General features: G+C 44.4%; 1 protein-coding gene across 2 annotated transcripts in view; it reads left to right on the forward strand.

The window, feature by feature from the left end:
• POLE (DNA polymerase epsilon, catalytic subunit) overlaps positions 1 to 23677 on the forward strand; it is a 316779-nt gene that overhangs the window by 156583 nt on the left and 136519 nt on the right. For both annotated transcript variants that reach the window (XM_078667255.1, XM_078667256.1), the window contains exons 18-21: positions 11334 to 11436; positions 19869 to 20015; positions 20120 to 20265; positions 21072 to 21220. In XM_078667255.1, coding sequence (XP_078523381.1) covers positions 11334 to 11436; positions 19869 to 20015; positions 20120 to 20265; positions 21072 to 21220 — 545 coding nt within the window. The remainder of the gene's footprint in view (positions 1 to 11333; positions 11437 to 19868; positions 20016 to 20119; positions 20266 to 21071; positions 21221 to 23677) is intronic.

The following is a 23677-nucleotide window of genomic DNA, read 5'->3' on the forward strand; positions in this document are numbered from 1 at the left end:
ACTCGGGGGCACCACCACATCACTCGGGGGCACCACCACATCACTCGGGGGCACCACCACATCACTCGGGGGCACCACCACATCACTCGGGGGCACCACCACATCACTCGGGGGCACCACCACATCACTCGGGGGCACCACCACATCACTCGGGGGCACCACCACATCACTCGGGGGCACCACCACATCACTCGGGGGCACCACCACATCACTCGGGGGCACCACCACATCACTCTCACATCACTCTGGGGCACCACCACATCACTCTCACATCACTCTGGGACACCACCACATCACTCTCACATCACTCTGGGGCACCACCACATCACTCGGGGGCACCACCACATCACTCTCACATCTCTGGGACACCACCACATCACTCGGGAGCACCACCACATCACTCTCACATCTCTGGGACACCACCACATCACTCGGGAGCACCACCACATCACTCTCACATCACTCTGCGACACCACCACATCACTCGGGGGCACCACCACATCACTCTCACATCACTCGGGGGCACCACCACATCACTCTGGGACACCACCACATCACTCAGCCCAACCACCACATCACTCAGCCCAACCACCACATCACTCAGCCCCACAACAGCATCACTCAGCACCACAACAGCATCACTCAGCACCACAACAGCATCACTCAGCACCACAACAGCACTGTCCTTGCTTGCTACCAACAAGCATTGCCATAGGCAATAGGACTCGCATTAGGAAAGTGTAAGGTATTGGCTTTGTGAATAACAATGCTATTAATTTATATATTTTCAAAGCTAACACATATTTAAAAAAATTGTCATTTACAATACAAATAGGTCACACTTTCCTAATGCGAGGCCTATTGCATTGCAAATGCTTGTTTACATTGTTTGGTCTTGGCTGTTTATTTGGAAGTCAAAGTGAGAACTGCTAAGGCCTGATTTCTGCCAAGCATTGATTTCTTCCAGGCATGTATTTGCTTATTAGAAAGCAGTGACGGATTGCTCTGCTACTGGTGGGTGGGTGGCATAAGTTACTATAGCTTTGTGTTCTGTGTAGCTGTTTTGTTACGTGCCTTATTTGATTGCGTTTTCAGTCTTATGCTAAAAGAACAATCACAGCTAGATGCGTTTCCATTAAATGGAAACAGCAGAATGCAGAGAACAGCACGCTGAAGCCAGATGAGATGAGTTGTGTGCCCAAAATGGCAAGGGCATGGAGTTGGAAGCAGGTCCTGGGGGCATTTGTGGTTGCTTACCAGGAGCCCCAAGTGACTGACACTTGGCAACACAGTGTAAAAGAGCAGTGGAAGTGTTGCAAAATTCTGGTATCCAATGAAAACCATATACCGTATTTTCCGGCGTATAAGACAACTTTTTAACCCCTTAAAATGTTCTGGAAAATCGGGGGTCGTCTTATACGCCGAGTGCCAAATTTGACGGTATGTTTTCATGCGTTTCTTTTTTTTTTTTTAAGTTTACAATGTTTATTTAAACTATCAAGCTCTAAGATGCAGTTACGCCACAATTAGACAACAAATGCCTATAAAAAATATCAGCATGGTTAACAAAGGATGTACCATAAAAAGCCCTTTCATATTGTAAAACAGATTAGCCTACTCCTCCTCCTTGTCTACTGAAGATAAATGATTATATATTCTCTATATTAATCAATTAGAATCAGTTTTTACTGATCCTCACCTTTATGCCCCTATGGCAGGTGGCCGCTTGATCCCTGCTCTGCTTTATATAGTTTTATTAGCGTGGACTGCTAGAGAGTTACAGAATCTTTTAGACTTAATTATTATTTTTTTTTAATTTTTTTTTTTGGTTAAAAACTTTTATTGAGCAACAAAATCATGTGTACAGAGATGGGCCCACAACCGCACGGGCTGGCCGCTAAGATCGAAGCATAATGTGGTATAAAACCGTGGTCGCCACTCCGGCGGTCAGGCACAAACTGGACACAAAATGTCGCCCACAGTATGGAACAGGATAAGACAATTTTCTTATTTTAAAACACACCAAAACGACAAACATAAAAAACAAGGCGGAGGAGTAATACACAGAGAGTCAGCCCTGGAGGGGAGGGAAACCCACTAATCAGGAATACGACGTCATAATCAGTAGGACACGGTAAGGCGGGGGGACAGCGGGGAGGTCAATCAAGCCAGTACATGAAATTTCAGGAACATCAACCTAGGGTGATGAGGGAACATCAGGGGCCTCCACCAGGGGAGGAGCACAAATATCTCCGCGATAGGCGTTCCACTGACACCAGATCTTCGTCCATGCCCTAGGTCTGCCCCTAGCTGTGTAGACGGTCTTTTCGCGGAACATAGACCAGTCCATGTTTTCTTCCCACACAGAGACAGTGGGGGGCCTGTGGGAGCCCCAAAGTTGCGCTATGTCCCGCTTCGCAACCATATACCCCAGGGTCGCCCATCTGGTTTGGGCCACCGAACAGTCGGTAGGTTCCCACACGTTCAACAAGCATCTCCGGGCCTCCGGCACCAGTGCAATTCCAGTCACGTCAGCCATCACCGCAAGCACCGCAGTCCAATAGGCAGCCACCCTCAGACACTCCCAAATAATGTGAAGGAACGTAGCACTCATCCCACATCCACGCTTGCATAGGCCATCCGGGGAAAAACCCATCGCAACCAAACGAGTACCAGTAACATACACCCGGTGGAGGATCTTGAGTTGAACCAGACGGAGACGGGCAGGAATGGCAACCTCTTTCGGAGAAGATAACGCCGATTGCCAATCCTCATCATCTAATTCCAGCCCGTCGCCGACCCACGCTTCTCTAAGTCGAACGAGCAAGTCAGCGCGATTGTGAATCAGCTTCTTATAAATCAAGGAGATAGTGCTATCAGGGAGATAGCCATCCAGGATACGATCCTCGAGGGGGGAGGACTCAGGGATGGCGGCACCGGAAGTCAGAACAGAAGTGAGGGCATGACGGACCTGTAAATATCTAAAAAATTCCCTATCACTCAGGTCATAATCATTTCGAAGGGCCTCGAAGGACACACGTCACCCACTCTACAGATTCCAATCATGTCCCAACGGTCAAACCCTTTCGTTGTCCAAAGACATCCCAGACGCTCAGATGCAAAAAGCGGAGTTGCCAGCGTCACTCGTTCATCCCACCCCAAGCTCACATTCGCAGCGCGCCACACACTAACCGCAATCCTAGTTGGTCCCGTAAGGTGGAGCCCAGCCGACCTAGAGTAAAGCGCTCTATTAAAGTTACCACCCGGCAGTTGGAGTCTGTCCAATTCAAAGGCCGGATCCGGACCCGGGGAGTACATCGAGTGGTTAATGGCAGACAGTTGAGTAGCCCAATAATATCTCTTGATATCAGGAAGTGCTATGCCCCCGTCATACCAAGGGATGGTGAGCTTCGCAAGTGCGATACGTGGGCGCCCGTCCCAAATCAGTTGCCTTTGTAGACTCTCGACCTCTCGGAAATAAGTAGCGGGGATATCATCATAGGAATTCTGGAGTGCGTAAAGAAATCGCGGTAAGGACATCATCTTGAAAAGGGCAGCCCTGCCCAGCGACGACAAGGGTAATTTACGCCAGCGAGCCACGTCCAGCCGCAATCTATGAAGCGGGGGAAGGAGATTACGTTCAAACCGGAGCGACGAATCCAATGTAATAAAAAACCCCAAATATTTGAAACCGGACTGAACAACCTGGATGGGAAATCTATTCGGCAATGGGGGCAGGTCACCCGAAATAACATAGACACAGGATTTAGCCCAGTTTATAATCAAACCAGAATTCTTACCAAACGAGGCGAGAACGTCAAATAAGACATTCAAAGATTTACGCGGGGAAGTAAGATAAAGAAGAATGTCGTCCGCGTAAAGCGAAACACGGTCCTCAAAATCTGGGGACCAACGTATACCCTTGAGGGAAGGCTCCCAGCGAATCCACGCAGCTAGCGGCTCTAATGCGAGAGCAAAAAGTAGTGGAGACAAGGGGCACCCCTGTCTGGTCCCCCTACCAAGGGGAAAGGGAGCCGACACTCGACCATTAACCACGACCTGTGCCAGGGGGTCGGTATATAGTAGCTTCACCCATCCGATGAACCCCGGGCCAAAACCAAACTTCTCAAGAGCCGCCCAAAGGTAGGGCCACTCTATCGTGTCGAAGGCCATCGAGGCGTCCAACGAGGCTAAAATGGCCGGCTCCGTCAGAAGCCCCGCCCTCGCGATGGCTCCATGGAGGCGACGTAGATTAAGGGCTGTGTTACGGTGCGGGATAAATCCGGATTGGTCCGGATGAATCAAGTCACTAACGACCGTGAGGAGGCGAGTAGCCAAGAGTTTGGCAAGAACCTTAGGCTCGACATTTAACAGGGAGATGGGTCTATAAGACGAACAAAGATCCCGGGGCTTACCATCTTTAGGAATTACCACAATCGTAGCCAGGCGCTGGTCATAAGGGAGAACACCCCGCTCCCGGGACTCCGAAAACATTGTTCGAAGATAGGGCGCAATCTTATCAGGACGCAGTTTGTATAACTCAATTGGCAAACCGTTCGGGCCCAAAGCCTTGCCCGAACGGAGAGAGCGAATTGCAGTCGCGATTTCGTCCGTAGAGAACGGGGCCTCCATAAAGGACCGCTCCAAATCGGAGAGGAATGGCAAAGCTATGTCGCGCAGCAAGAGGCGAGAGTCGTCTTCATCCCTTTCTGACACTGGGGAGTAAACCGCACGAAAATAGTCCGCAAAACATTCCACTATTTCAACCGGGTCTGTCACTCTCACACCATTCAAAGTCTGAATCACAGGCACCACTCGATTCGCCCGCTCCTTCTTGTCCAACCAGGCAAGCAATTTCCCCGCTTTGTCTCCGACATCATACAGACTACCCTGTTGCTCTCTAAACATCATTTTGGCCGCATATGTGACCAGAGACTTATAGGCCAATTGCTTCAGACCCAGGGCATGGAGTTTGTCACGAGTGACATTCGATTTCAGGTCAGCCTCCATCGCAAGTATTTCCATCTCAAGCTCCACCACCTCCCGATTCCTTGCCTTCTTGGTTTCAGCAATAAGAGACAGGGCCTGCCCACGAGTCACCGTCTTAAAAGCCTCCCATAGGGACACCGCAGAAGAGACAGACCCCTCGTTCTCCAGAAAGTAGTTGTCCAAGGACGTAATCAATCGACCACGGGTCTCAGGGGAGGTCAGGTACCAAGGGTTGATAGGAGCCACCCGGCCCGCCGCCTCCGCCCCCACATCAAACCAGAGCCAGAGCGGAGAATGGTCTGAGATGCCCCGGGGGAGGTGTCTAATCTCGCGGACAGCCGATGACTGTTTAGCTGGCATGAGGAAGTAATCTAGTCTAGACAAACTCCCGTGGGCCCCAGAGTGGAAAGTATATTGAAGTTGAGCGGGGTGCATAAGTCGCCAACAGTCCACCAAACCAAAAGTATCCAAAAAACCACCCAGCCATAATTGGGTCGAAGGAGTATCCCTAGGGGGGTAACGATCACTTAGACCAGAGAGAACAGAATTAAAGTCACCAGCCATGAAGAGAGCACCATCAGGGAGGCCCAACAGAACTCGGCCCAAATCAGAGAAGGTAGAGGCTTGCAAGCCGGGGGGCACATAGACGGAAAACAGGGAGAGGGTTTTGCCCTCATATCGACCCACGAGGACGGCATAGCGCCCCCGATCATCAAGGATCACATCATCTATCGCAAGGGGAAGGGAAGCCCGGACCAGGATGCCCACCCCCCTGGAACCCGTTGTAAACCCTGAGTGCGCAACAAGACGATAGCCCCACCTATTCATCGCGTGACAAGTATTGCCCACCAGGTGCGTCTCCTGCAAAAAGACAATATCGGGCGACAAACGTCGCAGGCAGCGCAACACCACCCCCCGCTTTATACGATCCCCTAGACCATTGACATTCCATGAAATAAACCTCAACCTGCTACCCCCCATCCCACGAAGTAATGCAGGAACCCTCCCCCAATGAGCATGACACTGAAAGTACAATCATCAAAATAGAATCGCCTTGAGAAAACAAAACACAAACTACAAACTCCCCAACAGCCCACCCCCCAACACCCACGGAAACACCCCCCACCCTGCACCCCTGCAGTAGACAAAGAAGCCACCCCAACATGCAGTGTGCCTGTCGCCCAGAAAACCCCGTTCTACAAAAAGACCCAGGAGGAGGAAAGGGCTCAGTCCCACCCGCCACCCCGACAGAAAGTAAGGGAGAAGAGAATACATGGAAAAAAGATGCATTCAAGTACAGAACCCAGGAAGAGATAACATAATACGGAAACAGGGGCCCAGATTACAAATTCAGCTCTCCACGCCACCCTCGGCACCACCCGGGTGCTCGGTGGGATCAGTCAGATTTGGCCGGTCCGGCAGAGAGTCCAGCCAGTCATTTACCGAATCAGGTCGATCAAAGAAAAGGGTCCGTTCATTGTACTCCACTCGTAGCCTGGTAGGAAAAAGCATGGCGTATCTCAGACCCAGGTCTCGAAGACGCTTCTTAACTCCACGGAAGCCCATGCGCTGTCTCTGCACAAGCTGTGAGAAGTCCGGGTAAAAGTTCACCGTGGCATTTTCGAAAGCCACCGGGCCCTTAACTCTAGAGGCCTGCATGATAGCGTCTCGGTCCCTATAATGAAAAAGGTTTGCGACAATGGGCCTCGGCGGGGCGCCCGGCTTACCCTGGCCACCCGGAACACGATGGGCACGTTCCACCGCAAAGAACTTACTCAATCCGGACGGAGAAAGGTAGTTTTGTATCAAGTCCTCAACCAGGAGATCAACAGAATGCGGATCAGGATTTTCCGGGACACCGATCACACGCACGTTACAACGCCGTGCCCTGTTTTCAAAATCCTCCAGGCGCTGAGTCATGAAATCGTTCACCTTTCTGAGGTTGCCGATCTCCGTCTGCATCTCCGAGACGTCGGCCGTGAGGCTAGATGACTTGAGGTCCAATGACTTCACCTTCTCATTGGTTTTAGATAAGTCGGCCCGAATCAGGTTCACATCAATAGCCACGGTATCGATTTTGTGGGCCAGAGCCTCATACTGTTGGCCGATGGTGTCTCTCATGCCAGAGATGGCGCCCATGATGTCCTGCAGGGACGGCTCCGCCGCCGCATCCAAAGGGTGCCCCACTGCACTCGGGCCAGGCAAGGTAGCACTGGGGGACACCTTCGATTGTGTGTACCGGTCCATGATATTAGACTGGACTGGGCCCCCGCAAAGGGGCGTCTTGGTTTTTCGCCTCTCTTGGTCCCCTCTGCCAGTCATAGTGGAGACCGCGTCCCCAAAAGACCCACGCGACCTGGTGAAAATGGCCGCAGGAAGACAGGGCGCCGGAGCCGATGAAATCAGCAGCGAGGGCAAGTCGAGGTGCGAATCGGCCCAGAAGGACACGAAGTAGGCAAAGGGTGCAACTGTAGCCTCGCGCCGCTGGACCCAGCACCGGCCAGACACTTCCGCTAGAAGACGTAGTCTGAGTCAGAATCGAAACCGAAAGTTAAGAGGGGGGCCCATTGGTCGAGTCCCCCAGCCGCTGTTGTTCAACTCAGACACGGCAACAGAGCCTCACCAAGACCCGGGCGCGCCACCAAGGCGGGCCCCGAAAGTTTGAGTCGACGTAGCTTCGGTGCCCCTGGTCCAATTCGAAATCCAAAAACAATATTAGGATCAGCCCAGGTTCCTCTTTATTAACCCTTGTAAGAAATCAGGATATGTTCAGGATATCATGCCGGGAGTGGCGGGGGTCCGGAGAGCGCTGTGCTCACGCGGCCATCATGGATGCCCGCCAAGCTCCTCCTCTTTCATGCGTTTCTTACATAGCGCGGACTTTACTTTTAGTTCTGCCAGCTTTAATACTCCTGAACTTGACCTCACAGTGCTGAAAGGTTGAACTGCTACTCTCAGCAACCGTGACAGGGGTGGCGCTCCTCTTCCCCTGAATTGTACTGTTACTTATGACAGATTTTCCATCCAGGGGCTGCATGCTGTTTTTCCCATCAGGTGTCAGAGCGCTTTGCAGTAGGAACAGTATTGATACAAGAGGAACAATTACAAATGAACAAATTACAAAAGCAAACGTTAAGTTACATGGATCAAAAGTGACAATAGTGAGCAACCAAAATACATGAGGTAGCAATCGGTACATTCCTGGAGAAAAAAGTGATAAGTGTGCAGGTTACAAAAGCGTACAAAGTACGAGCCAACTATGCATTACTGCGTTGGACTGCGCTGGAAGTGGGGGTAGTCTTATACGGTGAGTATAGCACGAAACCTACATTTTATCAAGCAAAGTAGGGGGTCGTCTTATACGCCGGGTCGTCTTATACGCCGGAAAATACGGTATTTGTTTCAGCTGGGTTATATGAGTTATAATCGGTTCTAACTGAAAATCAGAAGCCCCGGCTTTGTATATTATTGTATCGGCGTTTTTTGCTTTATGTACCATCTTATAGGCTCTTTTGTGCCCTCCTAAAGAAAATTCTGACTGCCTCAATCCCAGACGTCCTCCATCTGCCCCCCAACTACTGTGTGAATCCCCTTATGAGCTCCTTAATGGTTATGTGCACCTTGTAACATTTTTGGCTGCAAAATACTTAAATTCCATGCTCTATTTTGGGAGCCCCACAAAAGAGGTATTAAAATAAAATTGCCTCTGAAGGAGCTTTGTCTAACTCATCCTTGAGACATGATTGCAGGCATGTAAAAACTGCTTGGTGGGGACTTTGGTTCAGTTCCGCTTAAATTGATTTTGGCAGGTCTCACAGCTGAGTTTGTCCAATGAGCAAGTGACCTGTGTAAGGTTGGGAGTGTCTTAATCTCCAGTTGGTCTGCCAAAGCTGAGATCAGCTATTTCAGCTTGTACCCAGAAGACTAGGTTTGAGTCTTGGACGTGTAGAATCGGATTCTTGTACCACTTCTCTCACTCTCCTGGTCATTGTGTTTTCTCCTTTGAATCCTCACACATTGAAGTTCCCCATCACAATCCTCCAATTCACCCTACTCTGCAAGTCATCTATCGATCTGTGTAAACTCACCTTAAACTTGCAGTTTAAACCGTAGCACGTTACAGCAACCCCAAGTCTTCCTAAGGTAGGGTCCTAAGAAGATCTTGGAGCAGAAACTTGTCAAACTAATCATTATTAGCAGAGGTTTCCCCGACAATTGAAAAATGTCCCTGGAGATCCTAAATAACAGCCCCATTCTCTTTCCCTCCTTGTTCACGTAGAATACCCAGGAGTTGGGTAGGACCATCTCATTGAATAATCATTTGTAGTTCTCCTACTATTAGTTGGACCTTTTTGGTGTTACCCTAACAATGCAGTTCCTGTTTGATGAACAGTATCCTTGGGAGACGGGCCTTGTACTTAACTGATCTCCACCCATTCTAACTTTCCACTCTTATACTGGGTGTAAGAAAAAGAAAATCAGCCCTGATCCAGCCTTCTGTTGCTTTACTGCACCATCACAGTCTTTTATAGGGTGAACCATATCATTTCCCTCAATCCCTGAAAAGGTTGCATCATCAGTCCTACCAATTGATTTTTCTTCTTAAAAGAGTCTCCAGCTGCCCAGGTTTTTGTTGCGGACCTCCCCCGCGTTGAATGGCCATTAGGAGCCTAACCTGGGAATCTTCTTTTCAACTTTCACTGGGAGCCACTTACGCTATCAGAGGCCAGTTACTCTTTATGCAGCAATTTGACTCCACCTTCATCCTAACCCATACATCAATATGTTTCTCTCCCTCTTTTTTCTTTTTCCTGCTAAATCCGGAGTCAGTGCAGTCCTGAGCTGTAGGTCCTTTTGAAATGCTAGTATATGACCCAAGGACTGCACGGTTTGGATCTTTCTTCCCCTTCACATGCCATTTATTTCACTTTTGAACTGACCTGGCCCTCTTCCTCTTGTGTATGCATCATTCGTCCATTATGTAATCTCTCCAGTGTATCCCTCTTTATGTGTACCTTTCAAGTGGTCTCTTCTTTTTTACTAGAAGGGCTGGCATTGAGCTAACTCTGAACGTTCTGACAATATCCTCTTCTGACTTATTCAGGAACTTCTCAAGGAGGATGCTCTGAACTCCAATTTAGCTTTCTGCTTGATTAAATTTACCTTTTCGCAAGACACTTTGTTTTGGATTCAGCAAATCTTTTGAAAATTTTAAAATTGAAGGCGAATTTTACCTTTTGTAAGGCGTCTTTAAATACCTTCAAACACTGTAAAGTTGCATTCCAGTGTTTGTCCAAGATCTCAGTTGCTACATATCAGACAACAGAGGCACGGCCCCTTGTTTTCTTGGAACAGTTATGAAAATGATGCAATGCCTGCTCCTTTCCACAACAGAAGATAGTTCAAGTAAAGTGAGTGAATTTAATTAGACTTGTTTTTAAAAATAGAATGAATTAGAAATTTGCCAGGATGTGGCAGTTGTAATTCCTGACATTTAAAAAAAAAAATCATTTGAATTTCTTGTAACACACATTTATTAATGTTTTTGTTGTGTGGTATGTTCACTATTATACACAAAAACCTATTAGCAAATGTAGGCATTTAAATGGTATGGCATATGACAAATTGCTCCCATCATTATTGTGCTATTTTCCCTGTGTTTTGATTTAAATGTTTTAATACTACTTGTTTGAATATTACTTATAAAATATTTTGAACCTCAGTGCACAGGCCAAGTTATTCTCTTGGTACTAATGTTTACTACAGTTTTTAAGCCAGTCAAAATAATTTCTGTTGAGCTGCTGCCCTGTGATCTACTGCAAATATGAATGTTTGATTGTGCTTAAACAGAGGGGTACTTGTATAGTGCAAACAGGGCAACGGTGGACTTTCGAAACAAAAGGCTTGAGGTGGAGTAACCTCTGCCATACACACAATGCTACAGGCTATTGAATAGGTAGAGCTGGAAATACCATAGCCCAGGTATGTGTGTGCATGATCCCTCAAAAGACCTATATTAGAGCTTCATATGTTATTGATGTAGGGGACCAATTAGTCTCAAGGCTGTTTTATCCAATGACTAAGACTTTTCATCTTAAGGGGTAGTCAATCAGTCATCTGTCACCCACTTATCCTTCATTCTTGTCGCATTGTTTGAAGTTAAGTACAAATAACTGTGCTGAAAAGCTATAGTGTCTTCTGCATCCTTCATCCTGGACTACCTGTTCATTTGGGTGGATGCGGTTTGTGATTGTCCCTTTATTACATCTTATGACTGTGTGTTTTATTTTCTTCTTGATTTCATTAGTCATCAATGTACTTTTCATTTCTTTCTTGTTTTCTAGCCCTCAGCAATGGTGGATGAAGCCACCTGTGCTGCCTGTGACTTCAATAAACCTGGAGCCAACTGCCAGCGGAAGATGACGTGGCAGTGGAGGGGGGAGACCAGTGAGTGCTAACTTCACTTTTTGATAACACACACTTTCAATATGGATCATTGCTTTCCATTAATTCCCCCACTTTCTTCAAGCTAGGGTTAAAAAATATCTACTGCTCTATTGAAAGCTGAACTGCAATCAAATTATTTGTTTGAGCAAGTGCAACTATGATGCCAGCTCCATTCTCCTGCCCCCAAATGCTTGTAGGAAGTGTGACTAGGGTGAATGTGTTTAGTCCAAAATTAGAGTTGAGGCTATGGAACAAAAAAGTACAATATTTCCGTTGTGCTAAACTGTGTTTGTCGTGGATTATTGGAGATTATGGACCGATTTCCACATGGAAAGCCCCAGTTATTCTGGCATTGATTGTACATCTGCTCATTTTATATTGACTGTTGCTCAGTAGGCTGTGACTGTGTGTGAATTTTTAACGTGTGTGACTCTCCGAGATTACCATTCTGTGTTAGAGGAAGCAACATAGGGAATGAGGCACCGGGAGGCATTGAGGTAGAGGAGAGAGACCGAACATGCTGTTCACTTGTGGCAAAGCCAACAGTGAATGGACTACCACTTGAAAGTATAAAGCCCAAGAGATTAATTTAGCTCATCAAGTCAACGCGCACGCCTTGGGGCTAAACTGCATGGGAATATGATAATGCAGCTATTATTCCTTTTGTGTCCTTTCTCTAGAGCATTGTCTTATCTGTGATTGTGAACATGTGTTGGAATTGAATATATTCAAATTTGTCTCATTCGGTTATATACTGCCTGTCTCCGGCTTCATACTTTAGTTGGCGGCTGTCTGCAGATGTTCATTTTTGAGTCTGAACACCTCCTCCTTCACATCTTCAAAAGTATTTTTCTATATCCTGGGGAGAAGTGTGGGTGTCCGAATGCTCAAATGTATGGCAAGGGTTCGATAAAAATCATATATTTTAATTTTTCTCTCTCCCCATGGTGCCAGGAGGCAATTTTAATTGTAGAGAGCAGGAGGCTCCCTGTGCAAAGGAGGTTCTAGAAAATTCAAAGTAAACTTTCTAGCAGAAGACCAGATGTTCCTTTTTATCACAACTAAGTGACTTTTGTTTCTCTTTAGACCCTATTATAATGTTTCATCAGGTGTGAGCCTAAACATATTTCTCTTTTATCAGGCACCCCATATCCACCATTGGTTGTGTCTTCTATATGGGGATTCTTAAATATTAATAGTTATTTATGAGCCCAAATACATTCTAAAATTTTCTGGCAGGTGCTGGAGACTCAGAGGGTATATAGATGGCAGGGCTTCCATTCCTCTTTGTTATTAATTTTCCAAAAAACACATGTCCATCGTCGACCTATGCTCTAGATTCCTGTATATGGAGTATAGAAGAGGGTATTATGTATTTGCCTATCAGGCATGCAATGCATTTTTATTTTATTTATTTACAAATAGCTCAGCTTCTCAATTTCAAATAAAAATTGTAAGTAGTAATAGTTATATGAATAGAACATCTGAGCCTGAAAATATAGGCCCTGAGCATCGAGGGAAACCATTTTACAGGTTGACATACTATGGTTGATAGTTGTGCTCAAACTTGCTGCATCATTTGCCTTGTATTCTTAAGCAGACCCCTAATGATTTAATTGAGAGCTATGCTAACCATCAGAAACTTGAACTCTGGAGCTACTTTTTATCAAGAATTCACTGTTACCTGATCAACAGCGTTAATGCCCAGTCCGTGCCTTGCTGCCATGTTCCTTCCTATCATATATAGTTTCCGCAAACAACAAGATGAGATCCTATCCCGGAGGAATTTCCTACCCACTTGACTGAGTTCCAGATAACCCGGCTTAGCACAACCCTTGACAAAATAGTGGTGCAGTTGATGTTCTTTCCACCCATGGTTTGTGAAGACATTACAATAGATTTTCCCCAAGCTGCCAGATCCCTGAAATCACAAGCAGGCAAATTAAACCAGCCTTGATTAAAAACCCTATATCGGTATTATTTTTTTTATAATTCCCAGAGTTTTCCTTAGTTATTTGTAGCAATTTCCTTCAATTACATATTCTCTTCTTGCATATCTTTGCTATTTGGTGATTTGTGACAGACTGAAGGAACTGAGTCTTCGTCTTGTCTAAGGACATTGTAAATGTTCAGTTGAACATTAATCGTTTTGATGTCTTTTCCTCGTATGAAATGGCTACAGCTTTGAGAATGACACTTCTTATCACGTTTATTGTAGTCAACTGTATCCTAATACATATATGTAAATTGTTAGCTGTAACTCTGGAAAGAGTTTAAAAATGCAAATAAAGATATTTAAACAAATATATATTTTAAAAAAAATGAAATGGCAACAGCTTTTTTGAAATCTGAAGATCACTTTGAATTGGAAAGCCACATTCTAACTTTTCTAAGCAGATTTTGATCTTGTGCGTCTTTCTCATCTTCTGCTGTGCTGTATAGAAGCTAATGTTAATTAGTTTGTGCTTAGGATCTAGTAAGAGGTTCCTTCTGCTCCATTTTCTTCATGCTGAAGAAGTGGAACGTCCGTTAATACGTCCAGGTCTGATAGTTTAATCTTCTGATAGCTTGCAAAGACTCTGTGGGTGGTATCTATAGTGACCCCCCTGTATGGATCTATAGTGAATTGGATCTTCCTGTAACGGGTGAAAGATTTTCAGATCTTTTGAGGGCATTCTTGATGGGATTCTGTGAATTCTGATATTATTCAGTACGATTTTCCCACTTTTACATCTTGATCGACAGGGTGACCTACTTATTGGTATCATCAGCACTAGCAGCTTTTAGGTGACACTCTTTTTCCAACCCACCATGTTGTTTATCTTAGCCACTGATTGCACCTACATGGGTTGTATTCACCTTTTCAACCCTAAAGTCTTGTAATAACGTTTCCAAGGCAGGGTTTGAATGTCTCTGTTCATCTTGCATGTCTCTGGTCTTGGATTCACAGAACCTTTGGGCTTGACTCTCCGCGTTCTTTTGAGGCCCTAAAATGAAAACCAGTCTTTGATGGTGGCATGCAACAAAGTTTCTTTTTCAATTGCAGCAATGTTGAGTTACTCCCGGTTGTTGACTTGGTCATATTTTCAGGAGCTTAGAAAGTGTAGAGACATACCCAAGGCTTTTAACTGCATTGAAGATATTTGGGTATTGGATGACTATCCCACCTTCCCTGAAATGGGCAGATTTCCGTTGCCTTTGTTTTTTTCTTAATTACAAGTGTCTATGGGGGGGAACATCCTCCTCAAGCATAGTTGATGAAATACCTTGTCTTGGGACTGAAAACCCACCCTCCAGAAATGGGTTGATGACTGGCTCAGTTTTCCACATAACTGCAAAATAAGTTGTATGCTTAAGATCCTTCTTCATGTCATACTTAACAAAATCATTGTTGTGTTTTATATTCCAGCTGTGCACTGTTTTTTGTTCCCTGGTGTCAATCACACCACTTCTAGCTTGTTTTCAGAATCAGATCTAGCTCCGAGTTACATCTGTATACTTAGATTAAAATTCGCGCATTGAGCGCACACACTGCTTTAGAATCTGGTCTCACTTCTTATGTGAACTCTTCCTCTTTTTCATTTCCTGCTGTATTGATACGCCTGTTCTTCAATAAAAATTTGTGGAAATTAGCTTAACAAGCGTTCTTTTTTATTATTATTCAACACCAATGATTTTTCTTGAGTGTGTACTTGCCCTGGAATGAACATAGACCATGCTGTCTTGCTTGTGATCTCTCCGACACGGATGCCTGCAACAGGCTTCTACTTCATCCACGCAACCTGTGCTTCAAGGGGGTCAAGTATCACACAGTGGGGTCAGCAGACTTATTGATATTCCTCAAACCGGACTTTCAGTGCTCACAGCCAAAAGGCACTAATCATCAAAAGAACCTTTGCATCCTCTAGATATGCTATTCCTTCTTCGTCTAAGCAATTTGCTTCTTTCATGTCTAAGGCCAGCTTCGTCCAAGTACACACTAAACACTCATTTTCTTTTTTTTCTGTATTTGTCTCCGTTAATGATGATGCATATTCTAGGATTCAAATAAGCAGACAAGTTCAAATATTGTTTTAAGAGCTATCAATCTTGGTTACTCATCTGGATTCCCCATGTGGCATGGACTCAAACCTTTAGTTCAACAGATTGATGATTGATAGGTTTGTCGGTTGCAGAGGCCTTCCTGGACAGCAGCCCCCCAAAGCCTCACAATGTTGTGCAGCACCGTAAACACAGCTTCCTAATAATTACACATACATTCAGAGGTTCAACATTTACAGATCAGGATTTAAGTGAGCATAACAAGCCATGGGGCCAGTGCCAAAGCTCTCCCCTCCCTGTGCACAATCACCACCATCTTTTATATTCAGGTGAAGAGGAACCTTCCCGCAGTCCTGCTCTTTGTTTCTGCAGATTAAGTCTATCCTTATTATTGGGCTATGTGAAGCAGAACTTTCAACCCTATTAGGAAATGCCTTAAATCTGCAGACTGCCGGAGTTCCATAATTGTATCAGTTTTGTCCTTCCGTATTCCAGAGCAGTCCTCTTTTGCTGTCTGTCCAGCAATGGAGTATATATTTTAGCAGGATCTGCTTTCTTGCCTGATTTACTGCTCCAGACAAAAAGAGTGGGTGATATACAGGCTGGGTTCACAGCTGCCAGTTCACCCGGTGACCGTTGCAATATATGGTAAACCAAGAATATATTTGTTTGAGCTGGTGTTTGTGCAAAGTATATCATGCGAATTTGCTGTTCCAGCAGTTGACACTCGGGATAGAAGCAAAACTACAGTGTAAACAGACAGTATCAACTAACATGGAAGATAATTCCAGCTGGCTTGTTTTTAAGGCACATTCTTGTATAGCCTTTACACTTGCGGGAGTCCATTTTAAACATATATCCACAATGGGTTCTCAATATGTTTTCTGCCAGCATCAGCCAAGTGTAGCCTTCAAGTTTGACACACTTTCGTCTAGTCCTTACATCCTGGATCCTCAGGAAAATTCTAGGCGAGATGTTCTTTGTATACGCTTTTCACACAGGCCCTATAATTTGTTTCCCATTCAAATCTTCAGTGGGTCGATTCACTCCCTAATGCTTTAATGGAAACTTAATTCCAGATTGACTTTGAAAAAGATGGAGGTTTCCAAACCATCTTCTCCTTGCTGAGAAGCCTCATGGGAGATTTTCATCCACTCCAGATGTCCTCTGCTGGAGGTCCTGAGAGCTTACTAATGTTTCTCCAGCCAAATGTTAACAAACTAAGAAAACACGTACGCTGATCCATCTGTTTCTGAACTGAAAAGCGGATTTGTGGTATCCAGGCCTACTGTCGGCAGAGCACTTCATAGGATTTCAGGCAAGGCCCTTCTCCCTAGTATTTCATAAGCTAGGCATTTCCACATTTCCCTTACAGGTTATCAATTTTGGTACTTTATTTCCAGCCCGAAGATATCCTAAAGATTACAAAGCATTCTTCCATTACTTGTACGCCTTCAAGTGGATGGGAATCCATGTTTGGGTCTGGAGAAGCATATGTTAAAAAGATGGTTCCATCTAATCTTCTATATTTGGCTCAATCTGGCCTTCAATTAACTTCTGAAACGTATATTTCACTTCTATTACAGCTTATCCATCATGTGTTTCTCCGGCATCTTTTTTTTCACCATCTCAGATTTCCAGTAGTAATTTAGGGGGTCCTCCCCCATATGGCAAGAACATTGCTCCTTTTTGGCAATTCTGTCCTGTCCTGCCCAAGCATGCAGGCTCCTTCTAAAAAATCTATGCATTTGTCGGACTTGAAACATATAACAGGGGTGGTGGTTTTAAGAACAAACAAATTGTAATTAAGAAAGAATTAAAAGCAAGAAAAATGTAATTCATGAAAAAGTGTTATTCAAGACAGCACATATATGTTTACCCAAGGCACATGTGATGCTACCACAATAATATGGCTTTAAGAATCTTGTTATACCTTTTTCCTATGGCAATGTTGAGTATTCCTTCTGATATAGAGTGGAAAGGTGCGTCATAGTTTACATACCGACAGATCTCTGAAGTATTAGCTTAGTTAAAATTAAGATGTACACAGGTCAAACCAGGTATCTGTAAATAATTGAGTCTATCTTAATAGCCTCATAACAGTCCTTACGTAGTTGTTTGTAAACTACGTTACCACTTCCCAAAAAGCCAACATGCCCCTCTACTTATTGATAAGGCTCACTCTGTAAGACACTCCGTGTTTTGTACGCTACATGTTGAATGACTAGATTATTACCTTTTTCCCCAAATTATCCTCTATTACCAACTTCCAGAGTAGAATGCTGAGCGTTTGCTCTTTTCTAATGTTTTGAATATTAAGGATATTACCAAAGATTCTGTAATGGAGAAAAATGACTAACTAATAATCTTGGTTGTCCATCACGGATATGTTTTAGAATTCATACGAAGCACCCCCCAACCCTCTACCTTCAGGTGAAATTTGCCTCACTTAGGTTTCATTTTCCTCTTCCTTTTCGCGTTCACTCACCTACATCAAGCAACAAAAAAGCTCTGTACTGTTGTAAAAATTGGTACACTTTGCGGTGTGCCGTGCTGCTGAATATGGTTCTTATAAATTCCATAAGTGTATCTATCGTACCTGAGAACTCTTTTCTCCGACCTGCCTTCTAAATTCTCAGTTCTGTCTGCGACCAGAAACATTTTCGTATTTGCAGTACTGCCAGGCAAAGCTTCTTGGGGTGTGCCCTTAATAAACTTGGGGGAGAAAGCCTTACACAGGGTATGTCAGAGGAGAGGGTCTCTCACCTGGTTATAAACAAATATATTTGATCACACAGCACAAACCAGTCCGTTCTCTGGGGAATTGTGTGAAAACTTGTATATTGAGGGTCAAAAAGCACGTACTTATCTGGTAGAGAGTAAAAAGATGTAATCATTGCGGATGGAATGTATTTTCTGGATATATGAAAACATTAAACTCTGTATTCCCTGGTCTACATTATGCTCCGCATTGTCGGGGTTTGGCTGGAGAGAGGGAACTTGTAATCCCCATTATCTCACAGGGATAGGCTGGCCAATCTCATCAATTCTGGCCCTGACCTTTCCATGCAGAAATAACGGGGAGCTTAGAATGAGGTCTTTAGTATTTGTGATTTAGCACGCATGGGGCACTCAAAAAAACAAGTTAAAATATATGTACATTCTTGGGCACACATTTGTTTTGCAAAAGTATAATTCTAAAAAAATTCTGGACATAACTTTTGGAGTGTTAAAATAATCTGAATTGATGTTTTTCTTAAGTAGTTAAGTTAATTTTTAGTATCAGACAAGCCTTGAGGCTGGTAGAACTCTGGGTTATTATGCTGTATGATCTGCACTGTTCATTTATATAAATGGGTGGGGACCCTTCTCTGACAAAAGATCCGAGTCAAACAACAATCTTGTAGTCGCTTTCTGATAAACCCCATCAAACCACTACCATTCAACTCCTATGGAAACCCACTCACTGTTCATATGATGTGCCCCCTTCTACAATTTTCCAGACACTCCAGTGTCAACCTATTTTCCTAGAGCCTGCTCCGTTGTACACCCTCTTGATAGAACTGTTTTCTGGTCCTTGGTCTCCTCTGAGACTCCAGATTCTGTATCTTTAATAGTTAATATCATCTTCAATCTGTCGGAACCTGGCTTCACACTTGAGACATTTTCCTTCATTTTCCCCATTTTAGTTTCTGCTTCAGATGTTTCTTTCAGTTCTTTCTAACATGGCCGCAATTGTATTTTTGAATGGAGATCCCCGTTCTTTCCATGGAGTTCCTGGGGGTGAAAAACTATTTCTCCTGTTATCTTCGATTTAACTCTTTCGCCCTGGGAACATGCGGTCACGAGTAGTTCTGTTTCAGTCATTTACATCCAGCTGTTTTTGCTTCCACTGTTGTCTTAAGAGGCAAACCCATAAACTCTAGGTCCTTCCCATCTTCACAAGCCAAGATAGCTGTCAGCCAGTAACCTCCCAGTGCCCAGGTACAGGTACCTCGTCTGAGGCTCCATGGAGCTGCTCTCTTAACCGGCGTCTACCCACCCCATGCCTTTCTTGCTGCTCTGTGCATGCTCCAGGGCTTGGGGGCTGTCACTGTTCAAGTCTCAACCAATACGTACTGAAACCTTAGGTGAGGTCACAGAGACACCCTCCAATACAGCCCCGGTTCAAAGGCACAGTGGGAGTGTCAAGCCACCTGCCAGAATCATCCCCAGTGTAGTCTCTTCGCTAATCCTAGGACCAGCATCTGAGCCTTTTCTTTGAGGGTCAATGAAAGTACACTGTTAAGCAAAATGCAATTCATAGTGTAAAAATGGGTGTTCTAATTAGTTGTGTGATAAAATGGACATAATGCTCAGATATTTAGCTCTTGCTTTCCACCCCTTTCCAGTGCCAGCCAGCCGCAGTGAATACCACCGCATACAGCAACAGCTAGAGTCTGAGAAGTTCCCCCCACTTTTTCCTGATCGGCCTCCCAGAGCTTTTCATGAACTGAATCGGGAGGAACAGGCCAAGTACGAGAAGAAGCGTTTGGCTGGTAAGCACCTCATGGCAATATATTTATCCAACATCTCTAGTCGAGATTAGTCTGGACCCTTTTATTTGGCCCATTTTGTTTCAGTGATACACTCTCTTCTTCAGATTACTGCCGTAGAGCTTATAAGAAGATCCATGTAACACGTCTTGAGGATCGAGTGACTACCATCTGTCAGCGTGAGAACTCCTTCTACGTGGACACTGTCCGCGCCTTCCGCGACAGACGATACGAGTTCAAGGGATTGCACAAGGTCTGTTTTGGATGTGGTCTGGGGTAAAACGTTGCAACATATAATGGGTAGAGGGTGTTTCAGCGCCCTCTACCCATTATATGTTGAGACGTTGTGAGAGGGAACAATGTGTTCTATATAAGGCTGGTTGCATAGAAGGGCAACTGGTATGGGTAATGTGAGCTATTACCGGGAGGAAGTGAGGCAAACAGGTTTTCGTTTTTTTAAAAGGTAATATTGGATAGTCTTATGGGAATGTTCCATAGTGATATGTTGATTTTGGGGTATCATATCTTCCATGGTAATTTTCATGACTGGTTCAGAGGTGATATGCTGTAATGGTCAATGTTTGCAGGGGTCTCTAAGACAATTAATTTCTTTGTAGACATTGATATTTTGATTATGTCACTAAAATGCGCATGGTAATGCTTGAATTAGCTTTTCATTTTACTATCCTTCTCCCACAATTATTCATACATCGTACATCTCCACTTGCCCCGTGCTGCTCTTTGCCAACTGGATTTTTACTGTTGATGGTCTTCCTGCGCTGTTTTAAATATCATTGCTTCTAACCAAACAACTTTCTATCTGATGCATTTGTCATCTGCTTATTTGTTATTGTTTCTTACTCATGACCTCCTCTCTCGCCTTATTTTCACTCCTTCCTTTTCATTGGTTCTCATCCACTTCTTCTTGCTGCATACCTCCATTCCCCATGTCATTACTTGTTCTGCCTCTTGTACTGTCTCTATCTGCTCCCATTATTCCATCCTCTGCTTTACCCTTACCTTTCTCCCTTTGTCTCTCCTACCACTCGTCACTTTCAGGTTTGGAAGAAGAAACTGTCTGCAGCCATGGAGAGTGGAGATGCTGCAGAGATGAAGCGCTGTAAGAACATGGAGATCCTGTACGAGTCTCTGCAGCTGGCGCACAAGTGCATCCTCAACTCATTCTACGGCTACGTCATGCGCAAAGGGTGAGTTCACCCGCTTCAAATGGAGGGTGGAATACCACGCTCATACAGTATTAGGCATTGCGTCCATTCCTGGGGAGGATTCAGGCATTCAGAGCCTGTCCCCATTAGAGTGGTCTGTGATTTGATTTGGGAACTATTATATTAAGGCTGTAAAAAAACTTTTCAGTGTCACTTTGGATCCGTTTGTTAAGCTGTCAGAGAACGATGTTTACAATACTGGTCTCCCTATAGTTTCCAGTGAGTGATCATGATACGTTTCAATAAAGTAACTTTTTGTGGGTCTTTAATGAACCCTTTTCCCCATTTCTCTGAGCTTTAAAACTGAGCACATGTATTTCCTCCCTTCATAAAAAAATGGCAAAATGAAAAGGAATCTTTAACCGTTTCAGGCCTCTACACCCTAGTCCACTCCCACATAATGTGCAACAGAGGCAAAACACCCCTTACACATATTATTCCAGATGTAGGAGCGATGTGCACATGGGAATGCAATTTGTGATGCAACCTATCTTTATTAAGTTGCAACGCAAATTGTCCATTCACTGGAGGTCACAAAAGAATCTGCCTAATTAATGTTAGTTGGGTCACAAATTTCAACCTTCTAGAATGGAGGCCTACAGGGGACCACAGGCCTGCATTTGCATTCTCCATCGTGGAAACCTTTTTGTGTTTTTTTTAAAGCAGCTTGTGTCCATTAAAGGAACAGGTGTTGCTTTAAAAAAAGAACAATAAGCAACCAGTAAACCTCTGAGTCTACCAACACTGTTACTAAAGAGAAACTTGTCCCACAGTGAGGACATGTGTTTCTTTACTCCTCAACCTTCATTTCTCTTTAAAAGTAGGCTTGTCATTATAGAGAATCACCCTCTTTGAATTGATGTATTTCACAGTCTGTTACTACATTTTGTCTGTCGGGGATCTGGGGCTCTACCTTCCACTTAAATCTTAAATTTGCTCTGGGAACACAATATGTATCTCATATTTCAAACTCTGGTTTACGGTGACACCTAATCTCTTTTGTCTACATTGTTCCTGAAACTCATTGGACTCCTGACCCTCACCCGCATTACAAATGCTTCATTATTGAACTTTTGTCATTTGATGTCTCACAAAAGGGCACACACGTTTGCTTGAAGTGTGGAACCTTTTAGGTTCCCCTAGTGCGATCAGCACAGAGGAGAAATCCAGGTAAACTCTGTCTTAAAAAGCCTCACTGTAGCACATCTTCTTAGTGGTATGCATCAGGAAAAACAAAGGTTGAAAGTTAGCCAGGAATAAAACGTCAGATCCGCATGGCATGGAGGCCATGTTCAAATAAATGGTCTTGGTTAGGTTATTAAGAAGACTCCTTCCATCCAGATACCCTTTTCAGTGTTCTCCATAGAGGAATAAACTGTTCAGAACACAGATTTGCATCTTATTACTGAAAGGATGGAGCTGGTGCAGTTGAATTGCTGATAGTTGTACAGCTTTATGCTGAAAGATATACATTTACAGTCCCAGTCACAAACTTATATTTTTTAGAGGAGAGTTGTCCATAGAAGGTGTTTGCTGGCTGCAGTAGCACACGTTTTTCAGGATTACCTTGGACTGTAAGTGATTCATCTTGAGATTTATGGAGTTAGGCTGAAAACGGGACATGGATCCAGCCTTTGATAACCCATACTGGGCTCCCCTACCTAGGGTAAAGAGGGCGTTTACTTTGGTTGAAGGCAATCTCCCATCTCACTTTATAGAGCTTCCTCCAAACCACCTCAACCAGTGGGGTCATTACATAGTTCCATCAGGTGTAGCTGAAAAACAGCTTAACACAAATTAGTCTGCAATTTACTCAGACTGGGTACTCAATGCTGTTTATTGTGACATCTATAGTTCTACTGCCTCTCCAGGGAAATGTTCATGACTAACATAAGTTGGTCCTGAGGCTAGATGTCACCCACTTTCAAGCATAATAAGCAATCAAAATGGTAGAAACCACCTTAAACAAGGTGGCAGAGCCTATTGAATTTATTTTGGGCTTGGAAGGACCAGAGACCAATTGCGGAAACGAGGAGGGTAACTCGGTGTTTGGGATTCTCGGTCAAGCATGCTTTGTATCCTACAGGGACAATTTCCAGTGTCCCACATCTCATAACTATTCATCAAAGGTTTCAGCTTTCACACTAAACTCTGCTGGAGGATATATATCAAATGCCTGTCAGTGGTAATACTAAATGTTATGAGAATTTGCTTGCGTGTCTTCCCAGTAAATATCTGGCTTTCATAACGATCTCATGCCATACAAAATCCAGCATACAGCACCCTGCTTCTATAGAGTTTGGATTATTGGCCAGTTTGAAATCAACACAGATCTAGCTAGGTTTTTATTGTGCCCTGTGAGAACCATTTTCACATCTAGTGTGTGCAAGTCAGCTGGCATGGACAGACTTGGCAGAAGGTTGAGTGGTAAATCGGCTG

The sequence above is a fragment of the Lissotriton helveticus genome, chromosome 11 (assembly GCF_964261635.1).
Source record: "Lissotriton helveticus chromosome 11, aLisHel1.1, whole genome shotgun sequence".
Lineage (NCBI taxonomy): Eukaryota > Metazoa > Chordata > Amphibia > Caudata > Salamandridae > Lissotriton > Lissotriton helveticus.